This window comes from Drosophila gunungcola (genome assembly GCF_025200985.1).
Source record: "Drosophila gunungcola strain Sukarami chromosome 3L unlocalized genomic scaffold, Dgunungcola_SK_2 000002F, whole genome shotgun sequence".
NCBI classification, from domain to species: Eukaryota; Metazoa; Arthropoda; class Insecta; order Diptera; family Drosophilidae; genus Drosophila; species Drosophila gunungcola.
Genome location: NW_026453178.1, coordinates 7,853,693 through 7,870,059, shown reverse-complemented (window position 1 = coordinate 7,870,059; position 16,367 = coordinate 7,853,693). Strand labels below are relative to the sequence as shown.

The 16,367-nt window shown below is 40.0% G+C and overlaps 1 protein-coding gene across 4 annotated transcripts in view; it reads right to left on the bottom strand.

The window, feature by feature from the left end:
- LOC128257791 (uncharacterized) overlaps positions 1-16,367 on the bottom strand; it is a 37,977-nt gene that overhangs the window by 3,179 nt on the left and 18,431 nt on the right. For 3 of the 4 annotated variants that reach the window (XM_052988989.1, XM_052988988.1, XM_052988990.1), the window contains exons 3-7: positions 8,837-9,060; positions 1,870-2,014; positions 1,680-1,802; positions 956-1,114; positions 441-872 (exon numbers count right to left, since the gene is read on the bottom strand). In XM_052988989.1, coding sequence (XP_052844949.1) covers positions 649-872; positions 956-1,114; positions 1,680-1,802; positions 1,870-2,014; positions 8,837-9,060 — 875 coding nt within the window. In that variant the 3' untranslated portion in view covers positions 441-648. Of the gene's footprint in view, positions 1-440; positions 873-955; positions 1,115-1,679; positions 1,803-1,869; positions 2,015-8,836; positions 9,061-16,367 lie in introns of those variants that run through there. The other variant, XM_052988991.1, reaches the window with a different exon arrangement.

The following is a 16,367-nucleotide window of genomic DNA, read 5'->3' as shown; positions in this document are numbered from 1 at the left end:
AAAAGTCACATTTTAAATATATACCAAAGGCAGACCCTTTAAAATCACTTGATTCCTATCTTCAATAGGCATTTAATACTGTGCTTATGTAATAGCTTTTACAAGCAATTTATAATGAATTCTTCTGTATCGTATTAATGGAGCTACTTTGACTTTACGTATTCAAAGTTTATGAAACTTTAAATAAACTATAAATAAATATATGTTTATGAGTAAGACTGTCTACCAAGTTTAAAAGGATCTTATATTATTTTAAATTTGTTTTTGATATCATCGCAAACAAACTGACGTATTGAAAGTTTAAGAAACTTATTTCATAGCTTTAAATGAATATCTCTTAGTTGCCAAGTCTGTTTCCAAACTAAAAACAAATATATATATTCTAAATTTATATGTTTTTGATTACAACTCAAAGTTATTTTCCAAATTCCATTACTCACTTCATTTAATGCTCTGCAAATATCCATAAGCTTACTTAATAAAGTACAGATTATTGTGCTCAAGTCAATCGGTCGTTCCACAGTGCTGCCTGGTCCTAGACGAACCACTCGTCCTTCTGCGCAGCGCCGACGGCGTTGGCATTGGGATGCCCAGACCCGGCGATATTCGTCTGGCTGAGCCCGGCGGAGTTGTGCGAAAGATCTTGACCTAATTGACGGAATTTGCCAAGCACCAAATGGGACGGACTTTGGTGGCCATCTTCAAGTAGTTGTGTGGAGTGCGGTGGTACCCGGATGGTCCCGCAGGGTGATGCCAGTTTCCCGACGCCGGCAGTTGAGTGTGCCCATGGTCCCGCGTCAGTGTCCCGCCGACACTGAGGCCGTGGTAGTGCAGATGCTTCGACGACCCGTTCGTGTCGGCCGTGTGGTGCACTGAAAGCAGAGGATCATCTGGTTAACTCCGCGCATCCCGATCACTGATCATCGCCATCCCCCCGCACTTGTTTTTAGCTTACTCTGGAGCGCTGTGTTCGCGTTGGCGGCGTTCTCGTCCTGGCGACGGCACACGCAAATGGCCACCGCCACGATGAGGGCACTCAGGACGAGCAGGACGCCCACCACGATCAGGACGAACCAGGTCATGTCCAGGCCGAAAACCGTGCTGCTCGTCTCACCTGCAAGAAAAGAGCCATGTTTTGAATGCATTCTAAAGATGTGTTGATGCTTTGAAAGAATCCTTAGGATTTGCAGTTTTATCTCTGTTTTTTAATAAATAAACCACTATTTTAGCTTAGAAAATTAATTTAAATAATCCAAATAATAAAAACAAGCAAAGATTAAATTTTTTTAAATTTAAAATGGCTTTGCCTTTAAACATGAAATTATTTATAATTAATTAATTATTTCAGCTTTAAGTACTTATGTGGCTTATAAATATTTATAATCAAGTGTTCATGCATACAAATTTTAGGTAGAAAAATAATAAATTTAAATCGATTGAAAACTATACTTTTTATATACAATAAAGGAAATCTTTGTATATTAGACCACAGCTTAAAAAGCGTAGTAAGCGTATAAGAAAAATTAAACACATTTTACAAAATTCTAAGAAGCAGAAAATCTTAAAGACATACAATTAGCAAAGGCATTGTGAAATTGTTTGCACACATATATATATTTATGTTTTTTTTTGGAAAACTTATAAAAATGATATTCTAAAAAACCCCAGACTGCACTTACTCTGGCACAAATTCTGCACTGATTCGTCGGAGTTGTCGCCGCAGTGGTTGATGCCGTCGCAGAGGAGATCCGGATGGATGCAGAACTCGCGGGTGGCGCAGGTGAAATCCTTGCAGGTGTGCTCTGTAAGGAAATTGGCATGTAACAGGATCTTCACTCCACCTCCATCTGCACCTCCATCTGCACTTACTTGGATCCTTCACCGACGTAATCACCAACTTGAAGCCGTTCGCATCCGTTCCCCAGCCATCGGTCACGTACTTCAGAGTCACAAAGTTCGTGCGCGTCAGGAGCGCGTTGACGGTGTTCTTTGTGTTGCGACAGGAGATGTCAATCTGCAAGCCAAAGTATCCACAAATTAGTATTTGCTGGCTTACCATCAATTACAGTAACGAGCATTCGTCGTATGCAAATGGGAGCAATGATTTACATTCGAAGTAATTGCGGGCTCAAAGGCAATGGCATTTAGCTATGATTATAGTGGGCTAATTTATAGCCTTCCATTTGCCAGCGAATAATTGAATAAAAGGTATTATTTCGCAAAGGGATTATTTTTCAAAAAAAAATGAAAGTACTCATCATACCTTAACAAGACTACGCCAAGAAACTGAAAGCCGTTGTCGAATGTTAAAAGTATGCTTATTTTCAGTCAGAATTATTATGGAATATGTTTTAATAACAGAAATTTTAGACACAGCAAAGATATTTAAATGTTTACTACGGTTTCAAGCCATAAACGTATAATGCACGCTAAAGAAAAATGGGTTAAAGTTTCAGTCAAATGGCTCTAAAACTAAAATTCTGCTCAACTTCGAAGTTTATCCCAAAATGAGTTTCACCTCCTGTGGCCTTAAAAATGGTAATACCCTCTTAAAGGACATAATAAGGAATTGCATTTTTGAGTGAAATGTTCAGGAAGTAAAACTCAAGTCTTAATTACTTTCACAAACGCAAGCCAAGGGAACGAAAGAAGCTTTTCTGCAGAGCCAAAGGGCTGAGTGTTAACTTTTTGCATTTCAGCCGGAAAGCATCGATGATTTGGTGAACATCAGCCCGCTTAAACTGCGGGCCACGTATTGATGTGCTCCGCTTCTGTGGTTAATTTCACATCAGCATTTCCACCTGCAAAGTACACTGCATTCAGAAAATGAGGAGGGACAGGTGGGCAGGGGCACTCGTGTGGCAACGCGTTCCACTCCCACGACACCTGTCCTTTGGGCCCGCATGCAAGTGTGCAACAGTCTGGGCGGCATAATGCCCATTGAGCCCAATTTACACCCATGAAATGACTGCCTCTCACTGGAAAAGCCTCTTTTTAAATGTTCTCTTACTTTTAAAACAAGTTTGTAAGGTGTAATTTAATAATATGCAAGTTGAGTCCCATTTATAGACATCAATAAGGTTATCAAGTTTTTTTTATTATTTAATTCCATATCGAAAACTATGTCTAAATAATATAAAATATCTTGGAACCATGTCAAAATGTAGACCAACACAACTTTGTTTTATTTTTTGTTTTTTTTTTTATCACAGTTTTTATGTTTAAAATAGTTTACATTAGTACATTGCTTATGGACTTTGCAACAAAAATGGTAGAAAATAAGCAATTCAAAAGTTGGGTTTACCAGTTTGGGCAGCTAGATTTGTGAGTAAAATTATTCACAAACTCACAAGCTCATACTGAAGCTTTTAAAAAAGAAATATATTTGGGATATTTCGCTGTCCCATTGATGAACAACAAAAGGCATTTAATTTGATTTCGCAATTAGTTTACAGAGTTTGGCGAACTTTTTCCACTGTCGTCTGCTGTCGCCGCCGATGCCGCAAAGTGCAAAATGATGATGATGTCCCTCCGTTCGCCTCCTGTGAGGTCCTTGCCACTCCGTTTGGCACGTGTATGCGTCACGTCGCCCGCTTCATCACCAGGACACACTGCCACTGCCACTGCCACTCCCACTCCACCACCCTCCCGCATCTGTGTAAATGTGTAATGTTGTTGGCTTTGGCTCATGAAAGTTCCACTGGGGGTTCATCAACGTCCTCATAGGATACGAATCCCAAACCCTATACCCCTCTCCACCCCCCTTTTAGGCTTTGCTGTGGCTGCTTTTCTTGACACAGCGTCCTGGTCTTGGTCCTTCGTGCTTTTCCTCTTCACATGTTCCTGCATCTTCGACGTGGCGCGCTTTGTGGCATATTTTAATTTTGTTGCAGCCCCCAAAATGCAAACTTTTCTCGGCTTTCCCTTTCCCCTCCCCCTTCCCCTCCCCCCTTCCCAATCACCCCCGGCATCACTTTGTGTACCGCTTGTCAGCAGCGTAGTCTATGTGTGCTGGAAAATTTTAATTTTGGATTTTTGCGGCCACCGCCCAACATGATGCAGTGACAACTTCTTTTGTCAAAAACTATTTACATATTCGTAAAATACACGAATACACTTCCCCCTTTTGGGTTTTTAGCCTTTGCTGTGGCCAGTGTGAAGCCCAAATATACACACTCCTGCCACTTTGCAGGCAGGTTTGAGCCAAGTGGCGCAGGCCCAAGTCAAATTCATAAATCCTGGCCGGATCTGCACCATCACCTCGCCACCCAAGTGGCGGGCAACTTACAAAGCTGCTTAGGTGGCAAATACCGCAAGTCGTCTGGTTCTCAACTTCTGCATCTTTAAATATGCACAGAGGGACTGCAAAACAAGACACTCGACAAATATGCAGTCGCTAAGGTACTTATCGCGACCATTTAGATGTCAACTGAACAGCGTGGAGGTCACTTTGTGCACTTGATGGCTTATTAAAAATATGAAATATTGAAGGAATAGGTTCTTGCACTTTACCTCAAAGCGAGTCTAGGTTACTTTTCAATCACTATTTGTACATCTGGCTAATGAAACTCTTGAAAATATGTTGAAAAACTAATTTATCTATCTTTATTTGCTACTCTTTGATTCCTATTTTAATCAAAAGCACTTTACGTATAAAACTAAACCTATAAATTCTAGTTTAATAATAAATATAAAGTTTTCATAAATTAGATTAACCATTTTAACATATTTTTTTTTGCGTACTAAACTTTCGAGTAGTTTTGAAGTTCTTCCTTCCATTCATTAGTTTTGGTTAATTGCAAAATGTAATATTGCCTTAATAATTCGATTTCTGACTGATATTGATTCGGTCAATTAATTATGAGACCAATAAGATTATAAGATTACCCTAATTGGTGTAAACATATTTATTGCACCAGCGCCTGTCCGCAAATGACTGCCTTTGATGGACGATGAGTGAGTTCTAATTTGGCAGGCGGCACTGCATCCTTCTAATGGCCGAATAAGGCGATTCCGGTGATTCAGTGCCTCATCCATTCTCGTTGTTTTCGGCCATGAAGAAGGCGTACGTGCGTGTGCTGACCTTGTTCGATTTAGGGTTGTGGACCAACCCAACTCCCATTTCCAATGCCCCACCCATGAGTGATGGCGCCTGTTGAGCTCGCTTGTTGGCCTTGCTTTGGTGTTCGCCATCCTCGTCGCTGATTTGGCAGAGCGATTTTACGATACTTTCACTTTTATGGCCTTCCACTCGCCTGCTAACTTATTTACGATGGGTTCCCTTCGAGGGGCGAACCTGCCCCAAATCAGACCAGAAGCCTTGGTCCTCGGATAATAACTGTCACACGAACTGGCATCTCAAGTGCTGAGCCCTCATAATTAAGGTTAATTTTGTTTCCATCGATACACTGAAAGCGCTCAATAATGTTCGAAAATGAGTCTTATTTTAGGGATACCTAAACCAGGAAAATTACTTTCTTTACGATCCCATTTCAGTTGCAATTTCGACTCGTTTTTCGGCTCCTGATTTGGTTACAGGTTATAACCTGACTTTCGATGCGGAACTTTTTACCATATTTAATGTGAGTACTTCGTGTTTAGGTGGAAATACTTCGTAATTTTAGTATGAGAACATATACTTATTTTCAAGTATGTATTTGGTATATAAACATTTTGCTGAGATTATAAAATTGAAACACAAATATTATTGAATAAATCTTTGCTGGTTCCACGTGGCGTATGCGCGTTTTTAATATTTTGCTTCCAAACTAAGATATGTTGAATGCATTTTTTGTTAATTTCAGTAACCGCATCCAAAATGCCATTTTATACTTGTTGTGATCATGCTTGTAAATAACATAAAATTATGTTTTATTATGTAAGTTTTCCAATTGCTTGAAAATCAAAAAAATCAATTTATTTTTATGCCCCAAAAAATTGTACAAAATTGTTATAATTTCTCCGTGACCCCTCTAATCTGACCAGCCCAAATGTCGGATGCACTTATTATTTTCCCAGGAAAATGACAGGGCTTTGGCAGTGGCCCAGTGTTAAAAATAGTGTCACAGGCTCCGAGCAAGTAGCCCCAGATCCACGAGAACCGCCACTAGATGGGAAATTGGGTCGCGCCACACAGGCGACTGAAAGCGGCTGAAACATTTTTGTTTTCAGCTTTGGCACAAACACTTTCAAGGTTTTCCCTGGAGAAAAAAAAAAGCTAAGCGAGAGAAAGAGAAAGAGAGAGAGAGGGAGAGTGAGTGAAAGCGGGGCTGCCTTGGCTGGCATTTTTCTAATTTTCTAGTTGAACATTTTTTATGCATATTTCTTTAGTGGCACTGTCGCAGCTTCCTTTGGCAAATAAAGGATTTGGCTTATGCGCGCGTTCTATTTGTGGCCACTTTCCTTGGCTCACATTGCAGAACAAACCAGCGCCACTTTCTCACTCTCCCCATTTTGCACCCCCTGCAGACCGCATTAAATAATGCAGTGAGTGGGCGGAAAATGGGGGAGTGGCGAATGAAAAATGGAAATTGTTGCTGATAAAATCACAGTGCTTACCTATCAGCAGAAGAAGCAGTACCAGAAGCTGTTGCCGCATTGCAGCCGCAGTGGCAGCCAACTTGCCACCCAACTTGCCACCCATCTGGCCACCCAACTTGACACCCACCACCCACTTTGGCCAACCTGCCACACGACATCCTTGCTGGCTGTCATCATTGCAAATGTTGCAGCGACAAAATTATGCCTGCATGTGTGTCCGGGTATGTGGAGCATCCAGGGCTGAGCGGAAGCCCCACAGGGATTGAACCTAAAATGTCAGAGGCATCAACGTGATCTGGATAATGCGGTGGCTGCGGCTGCCACGCCCCCAGCCAACAGCCATCAGCCCCTTTTTAGCCAACAAATTGCAGTGGATTCGTGTAACCCACCCACCCAACAGTCCCAACAGTCCCAACAATCCATCCAATCCACCCAATCCGCCCAATCCACCCAATCCACCCAATACAGCCAACCGCCTTCGAGTGTCGCAAACTAAGCAATGATTGGCCTTAACTATCGACATGTGATGCCAGTGCATATTTACATATATGTAAGGATGTGTGGCGACATCGGATTCCTTAAACGTTACTTAACCGAGGACAGAACTCCAGGGATGTGGCATGTAATCGACAGGGGAACACACCGATGGCTTCTCCCTGGCCAATTTAAAGCGAATTTTACAAGACATTATTACTTCTTTTCTGGAATAAGCAAAGTTTTGCTATTTTTCAATGTATTTTATGTATAACTGTCTTTTAATGTATTTAAGTAGAGACACAAGATACTGTACGTCATCATATTTGGAATTTAAAAATAATAAAATAGACATAAAAAAACACGATATAGCAATTGATATGCTAAACGAAACCCGTATATTTGCAGGTAAAGAAAAAATAACACTTTTATGTTGTAACAGAAAAAATTATGCATCAAACATTTTAAAGGTTTAAAAAAAAAAGTGAATATATTATGCTAATCACAACAATTTATTTGCTAAAACCTTTGTCAATAAATTAAAACCACATTTTTTTGTGCATACCTAAGAACTTTTCCCGCTCAGTGTATGAATATTGGGCTGTAGAATGTTTTGTATGTACGTTAGCAAATGATTCCATAATGAAGGTATGCAAATATCTGAATATGCACACTGATGGCCTGGATAGTATCCTTCTCCCAACTGGGAGAAATTAAATATACATTACTCGCCCCTCCCCTGTAAACACATCGGTGTTTCCGATGGTTAAACAAACGAAACAAAAATCCATAAATAAATATTTATATTTCTGTGGGCGGTATATTGTTGATACAATGATAAATAGAGGGGAAACCTGATTTGCACACTAGACTGCAAGAGAAACGATGACTTTCATTTGATTGCAAAACTGGAGAAGCAACATCACTTAATTCACTTAGCATACATATGCGCATTTGCATACATATCGCTCTGCCATGAGTGATTCTAATTTGAATTGCCTGTTTCACAGTTCACTTCCTAATAATTCAATTTCAATCTACTGTGCACCCACATCCAACTGCAGATACTGAAACCTTATATGTCGCCGAACGTATGCACATAATTACAGCTCCCTCGACCATCCTTCTCCCAGGAATCCGAATCGCACATATCCGATACTCGTGCTCATGTACAAGTGCTGCCTCAGACTGCGTTGCTACCACAATTTAATTGTTCACACGGCGTTGGTCGACTCACTCACGTGATTAGCCATTTCCAGGCGAATCAATAAACCAATGGTGCACAGATGCACTGATGCACTCAGAAAAAAGAATGAAATTGTAATTGATTTCAGTTCAACTATATTTTATTTCAAACAAACTTTTTAATTACCAATTCAATTTATGTGAAATATATGTGCATTTTAAAGATATTTGTTGACCAAGAGAGCTACATAAAAACCAGAGATGAAGGGTAAAGAGTAAAAGTATATATATATATATAACATCCAAAAGCAGGCCAAATTTGAACACATAAAAAGCCATTTATATTATTAAAAACAAACTACTTGTCTATACAAAGTGGTATGTTTTAAAGAAATTAACAATCGTTAAGAAATATTTTCTTACTCCTAAGATTTCGTCTCAGTGCAATCGGATAGAAAGATATGAGTGTAAAATCCTCTATAAGAGATTCGCTTTAGCTCTTCGATTTGCATATGCAAATGAGCAAATCGCTAATAAAAGTAATGGGGCACGTATGGAATGCACAGGCGTGTTTTATATTCACTCAGGGCAAATTCCAGGGCCTTTTTCTTGGGGGCGTATCGACATAATTACTTACCTTGGGCGTGGCCACGGCATGGGCTCCGTCGTAGACCAGCAGGTGATCGTTGCAGTCGAGCTGCAGCATGTCGAAGCGGAGCATGAAGCGCTGCAGCACCGAGTGCGTCTGGAAGGTGATGATGCAGTCCAGGTTCCGCTCGTTCTGTGACCAGAGCACGGCCCCATCGATTTTCCGATACAGCTGCTGCAGGAAGTGGTTCTTGCACAGCGACTGCATGTAATCTGCAAATATACGCAAAAAAAATACAATTTTAAAAATATTCTTAAAACTTACGAAGTTAAAATAAATAAAGTTATAAATAGAAAATCAATTTGTCAGCAATACAGAAAAAAGTAATTAAGTATCCTTAAAGTCCTCATTACAGAGTCTGATTTCTTAAATGAGTTGCCATTTCATTTGTCTCAATATTGCTAAAGTGCTAATTTTAATAGGTTCGAAATAACGAATATTATATATTAAAACTTTTTTCTTATCGCAACCTTCTTTGGCTGTATTTAATGAGGCAGTATTTTGATATCGACTCGATCAGATCAGTAACTCAGAACATCGAAATGAATATATAAACAAAATAGAACCATTCTTTTTAACTTCTTTATTTGTTGGATTATGTGACATCTACAAGTCGTTGAAAAGAAGTCATATTTCTCACATGCAACTGTGGAAAGCAAAACGTGTGTGTATATATTTTTTAATAATTCCATAACCCACATGTAGGGTAGACTCAAGAGTTCCACCTAAGCACCCCAACACCCCCACCAACCCACCAACATAGCACCCTCAAGCCGACAGTGCCTCAAAAAAGTCTGCAGGACGTCTCCGTTGGCAACTTCCTTTGGCTTAATGGCATTGCGGCGTCTCGTGCGCTGCGCCGGAAAATGTGCACTTAAATTTTAATGGAAGGATGAAAAATTCATTTACGCTTCGCTTCGCGTATTACTTGCACATGTTTCCGTGCTCACTAGTTGCGTTTATTATGCCTTTGCAGACTGCAGTTGGGCAACTGGATGCGGTGGATTTGCATAAAGTCTGATCACGAATTCAACGCACACGTTAATACCTAATCTGGTCATAAGCCGAGCAGGGAATGGCCTTTATAACATTTAGGAGTAACTTTAAAAGGGTGGCAAAACGGTTTTGAAATATACAAAAAGGAAAAAAGATAACTTCGGGAGGTCAATGTTTATATACTCTTACAGTTAATAAAAAAATGTATAAGACTAACTATAAGTCGATACACTTTTTTAGCAAGTTCTTCATTAAATAAATGTATAATAATCTATAAATCTATATAATCTTTAAATTAATTGAAAACGGTTTTTTTTTAGTATTTTCTTTGGCAGCTAAATAATTTTGTTAACCGAACGTAAAACTCAGAGTTTGTAGAGAAATGGGTATCTCCTAAAAGAGAAGTTACAAAATCAGTTTCATCTTTTTAAAAACTCTATTTTTATGCGCACTTAAAGTTTGATTTTAAATAACTATAGTTATTGAACAATTAAGGTTTCACAAGTTTTTAATTTGCTAATGTAAGCACATTAAATGGCTTTACCAACTTGTTTAAGGAAGAACGCTTTTGAGTGCTTTTCAGTCCATTTGAGATCATAGTCTTAGAGGGAAATATATACTTTTTAAAATAACTTTGCCATCGTTGGCCATTTTAGTGATTTGTGTGATTAGTTTGAGTGGTCCAAGGAGGCAGCTTCCGTGCTGAACTTTTAATTTGCCCCGGCTCAATCAAAACGACCTCAACGTCGACGAGCTTCGAAACGTGGAAGTGGCTGTGAAAGAGGAAGTCGAAGCCCAGCTGCAGACAGGCGGCAATGCGAAAATAATATCGCATTATTTAAGCAACTTTTAATTAGTTTGATGGCGCAAACTATGGCGCTTAAGTGCCAAATGCATTAACATGAAACGAGAGCCATTTGGAGGCGAGGAGCTGCGCCGCCAGCTGGCCAGTGGACATCCACGTAGCGGCATGCAAATGAAGCCCTGGACTCATGGACTTTGTACTACACCATAAAACCAACGCAGGACATCGGGGCGGGTTTATAATGAAACACAATAATGTGTGCTTTAGGGGGGAGGGGGTGGGGTAAGGCAATGGGCGAGTTTTTAGTGGAGCACCCCCTAAGCTTACGTGCGCCTGATTTCAGGCAATTTCCTGCCTAGCAACCGCTTCCGCTCCCGCCGCCGCACTAATTCAATTTCGCCCCCAATAAAACGCACACGAAAAGATGACGCCGCATCCTGGCAAGCGGAGATGTGGAACAGAACGGACGTGGACGACACGGGGGGCAGGAGCAGGAGCAGGAGCAGGAGCACGCCCAAGGAATTCACTACAAATTCGTTTTACGCCCCGGCACTGGATGATGGCAAAAAGAGCCATCATGTGAGCTCCTGGCTCCCTGTAAATGCCTCATTTTCGGTCACAAATGTTGTCCTCGCCGCGTTGCCAACTTCAAAATTGAATTCACAATTTGGATTGAATTGCTGACAGACTTGGCTGCCCTTTGTTTTAGCCCCTATTGCTCCATACACAGAGAAAAAATACAGCAAATACTAAGTTCGCTAAAGGAATAGCATACTTTTTTGAAAGCAACATTTTTATTTGAATTTTCGAAGAACATGATTAAACATTTTAAAAATGTTTATTATTTTACGTTGTTGATTTGTGTAAAAAAGATGTCTCAATATTAACTGAATTAAAACTAATATTGTGACATATAAAAGCTGATATAGTCCGATTCTTTTCTATGTGTATATCGGCCCCAAAAAAAATGAAATGAAATGTTTCCCAACTGCCTGACTAGGTAGACAGTTTTTCCTGCTTTATATGTAATTGGCAATTTCGTTATACATTTCGCTTTGATCTCCGGCAAAGTAAATAGCAGAGTGTTGCTCAAAGAAGCTCGGGTGGGCGTGGAATGGTAGGTGAAAAGGGGGCGTGGTTCCGCTCCTCCTTTGCCACCTGCACAAATTGGCCGCAAGCCACTTGGTGAGTAATTTTCCGTGGCCTTTCAAGTAGTGGAAATTTTTGGAGGCAGCTTTTCCGCTGGCTTCCTCTGTACTTAGCCACATTCTACTCAACATTCCAGTGAGTAAACAAAGGCAGTGAAAAATAACTCACAAGTCATGACCTTAACGAGGAATTAACCGATTAGCGTTAAGTAATGGTTCACAATCATGATACCAACAAAATACGACCATAGTTTACATTTTGCCGGGCTAATGGCTTTTTCATTACGCTTCGTAAGTTAATTTAAAATAATAATAATTTAATTTAATACCCCTAAAATAAAAATACTATTAAATTAAAAGTAGTTCTTAGAGATTTTAGTGATTGTTATTAAAATTTAAAAACTAGATTTTTCCTAACTAAAATATATAGTTGCTATATTCCAGATCAAACTCGATAAATCTTTTGGCTCTTCAGATAGTTATGAAAAATTACACGACTTTCGGGAGGAATTCGGTTGGAAGAGATTACCGCTGCACTCCTGAATATGTATATCAGAAGTAATGTTATCGGAGCCCTTCGTCCTTATAAATTCACTTGCAGCTGCTCCTGGCTGAATAATTTCACTCAGCTGGGAGTGGGACATCGACAGCGACAAATGGGGCAGCTCCGGCAGATCCATGTGCATCTGAATCGGAAGCTGAATCCGCATCCGTATCTACATCTGCATCATGCCATGTGCCAACTTGGGCGGAGGGCGGTAAAAGTGAGAAATAGAAATAGAATTTCTGCACAATTTGCCACTGAGACGATGAGCATGAGGATAGGGATAAGGATAAGGATAAGGGAGGGGGGCTAAAGGAAATGAACCGGCAGAGACAATTGTAAAATATCAATTACGTTGGGTGGAGTGAAAATGGAGCGCAAAGTGCTCGGTTGCCGCTTGCGTTATCATTGGCTCCTAGGCGGCCAGAAATCCCTCAATCATTTCTGGACAGGATTGCGAGGAGTGGAGTGGATCGGAGTTGGCTGTGTTTACCCTCATGTACGTATCGGGATTATCATGCATCTGCGCTGGGCCCCCGGAGGGATGGAGATATATTCCGAGATAGATAGGGGACGGAAGTGGGAGTGGCACTTGGGGGAGTCGGTTGGGCAAAGGACCAGAGCAAATCGTGGCTGCCTTCGGGCTGTCGGGTGCTCTGTGTGAAATGAAAGACAAACGAAAGCCGCGCAGGACGTTGAAACCCATGTGACACTCTTGGCAGCCAGCTTCGAAATGGAGATGGCGATAGAGATGGCGATGGAGATGGAGTCCATTCCCATCTAGCAGATACATTTTCTATAAATTAAGGCATTTCTGACACAAATGTTGGCGGCTTCAGGGAAAACAATTCCATTTGCAGAGGAGGCGGCATCGCGGATCTGTTGGCTGAAATTGCAACATGCTTCAAGTTCAGTTCTTTCATGAGCCATTCGCCTGCACTTGATGAAAATAAGAGTAACAAAACAATAAAAAAAGTTAAATGTTGAGTATTGACACAATATTTCGTGAGTCTTTTTATAGACCAATTTTATTTTTTCCTTCCAATGTAGCTTTATAAAATTAATAACATAAAATTGATTAAAACATTTATTTCCTAATTTTTTTAGATTTTTCAAAGTAATATTTCATGGTAAAAGACAAATTTTACACTCAAGACAAAACCATTGAAAAAATACCATATATGCTTTTATATTTTTGTTATGTTTCTGAAGAATCTCTCTAGTTTTCTTCTCAGTGCCCTTTCGCATAGAGACATTCACACATAAGTATGTTTATCTTCAATTTGTTTATGCATTCGCAGGGAAAAAGGAGGAAAATAAATGGAGGAGCAGCATAAAACAGATAACGAGGGCAAAAAATAAGGGGGGAAAAACCACTCGGTCCTCGAATGGAATCTTGGACTGGGGGCCGGGCTTAGTTTTGATGGCTGGGCAGCAGAAACACAGGAAAACGGCATTTTCGAAATTAGGGATAATGCCGGGCTTAAATCCTGAGTGTGTCCCACATCAAAAGGGAGATGGCACAGCAAAAAAAAGAAAAAAGCTCAATCTGGTCGGCGTGTTCATGAAAATATCAAATCCAAAACTGACTGGGTCTCATCTGCTAGCCAAAGCCAATTTTTCAGTTAATGGCCGGGATTACTCGGTCGGAATGTCATTTGCTAAGTCAGAGCCACTGCCAAAAGGATTAAAACTGGCATAATTAATTTGTGGGCTTTGTTTCCCGCGTTATTAATAGACTAATAATGCCACAAGAACTGTTTTCCAGTAGCTGAGAGTCTTTTTATGTCGCCATTTGAGTAGCCCCCGCCAAGTCTTTTATTTAGCCGTTGCCTTGGACTTATCGTGATGGTTAAAATCCTTATTTTGCCAAAGGCTATTCGCAAACAATCTGCAAACGTCCAAGTTGTTGGTCGTCACCATAACTTGCCGCACTCCAAAATCGCATTGGGCAATGGCCCCCGCAGGAGGAGAAGCCATTCTGCAGCTTAATGCTTCCGGCCGAGGACGGTAAAAGGGATGCCGGAAGTGTTTGGTGGTCCCAAATGCGTTTTGGCCCAAACTCCAAGTGCAGTTCCTTGCCCATTCTCTAGTCCCACAGGACACTAGATGTCTTCAAATGTCTTCGTTGGCTCTGGCTGGGAAATGATGTTTACTCTGCTTTCTAACTTTGTGCTGCTCCGGCTTTCTTGGGCCACAATCACAAGCAAGGGTCGACCTTCGCAAATAAAGGCAACCCTAGCTACACTGGGAAAAAGTTCTGCATTTGTGGATTTACAATTTTATTTAGATTGATAAATAAATTCTTAGGTGAGTCTTAACAATAAACAACAAACTATATTAAAGTATAAGGATTAATTAAGTACTTAATAATAAAACCTCCATACTTTTTAGTTTATTTCTATACCGAAGAGTTTAAAACTGTAGTCTAAAGCATTTTTTAAACCAAATACGTTTTATTATTATTGACAAATTTGTTATACTTAATAGTTTAAAATTCAAGTAAAAATAGTTTAGTTTCCATGACTTTTTTTTGGGCTGCATAAAAAATTAAATTATGTTTTTAGAAAATACTTTAATTTTATATGAAACAATTTATATAACAATTTTTGTTTATGTCAGGTATAAATTTGGTATTTGATATTTCCCCTTTTTTATGTTATGTATTTATATTTTTTAATATATTAAAAATGGTTTTTTAACTTTTAAAAGCACATTATTTTAATTTACTATTAAAAGTGTATGACTTGTGCTTCGTAGCCTGAGAGCATTGACTTATATAGAGTAGAACTAGAAGCTTTGCAAGGTGGGAATTATTATATGCATTGAGAAACGTAAACAAGCTAGTCGCAGCTAAAGCATTTCCCAAAGGATATTTCCAAGGATAATCACTGAGCACTGCAAATACACTGGCAGGTGTATTGCAACTGCAAACGGAGATTCCATTAAGTTTATTTGATGAATCTAACTTTGTGCCGAATTGTGATTAGAGAAAGTTTCAAAGATGCTTTAGCAAATAATTCGCCGACTACGGAAAAGTTTTGGATAGCAAAACAAAATATACGATGAGAACTTACTCAATATTTATCGACTCTTCTTGTTTAAGTTAGTAGTTCGATAAAGTGGTTAAATCAGTTACGGGCATTGGATTCTCATTTGAAATGTGTTTGCAAAGTTTTTCAGCTATTTTTTGTAGTTATTGATAAACTTTTTGGTAGAAATAATAAAATCGGCATATTTTAGTATAGGCCGAAAGTGTTTTGAATTTAAACTAAATGTGAACTTGAACAAGTTAAAAGTCAAACAACGCTGCCTATACTTTATAATATAACGTATACGGTTCCTTAATTCAAACTGTTGGCTCGTCAAGCAGCCTTAATAAATCAAAATCCCTTCAGAAACTGCCTGCAATAACTTTGGATTTTAATTTATTCTAGTTAATCAAGGGGCTTATTTAATTAGACCACTCTTGGAGATTCTGCTTGAGCCCAGCCAGCAGGCTAATGCCCATTTAAGGGCTTATACTTAGCATTTCCTGCCGCTCCCAGTCCCCAAACATTGCGATGCAAATTTAATGTAAATATTTTAAACTAATTTTCAGTGATTATGCAAAACCACAAATAAATCTGCAGCAAATGGAATAACCGGGGATGGCCACCGTGTCGAGGCTGCTGGATGTGCAAGTAGATGTGGATGTGGATGTGGATGCCACAAGGAGCAGTGGGAACAATGGCTGGCAACGGTAACGAAACCGCAACCGGGGCAAGCTTAGTGCGTGCCCCAAAGCGAGGAGGATTGGACGAAAGTTTCGTGGGCGGGTTGTAGTGAATGGAGATTTGTGGTGGGGCCGGGGTTCAAAGTTGCCTTTGCTTCTGTGCTCGGCGTTCGGTTTGCTGTGGCAAAAACTTTGCCCCGAAATCTGGTCGGTTTTCGATCATCCACGCCCCCAGCCCCCAACGCCCCCTTTTCACTCCGGATGTGCCCGGCAACTTGGCTGCAACAAAATAATTTCGCTGGCTCGTTTGT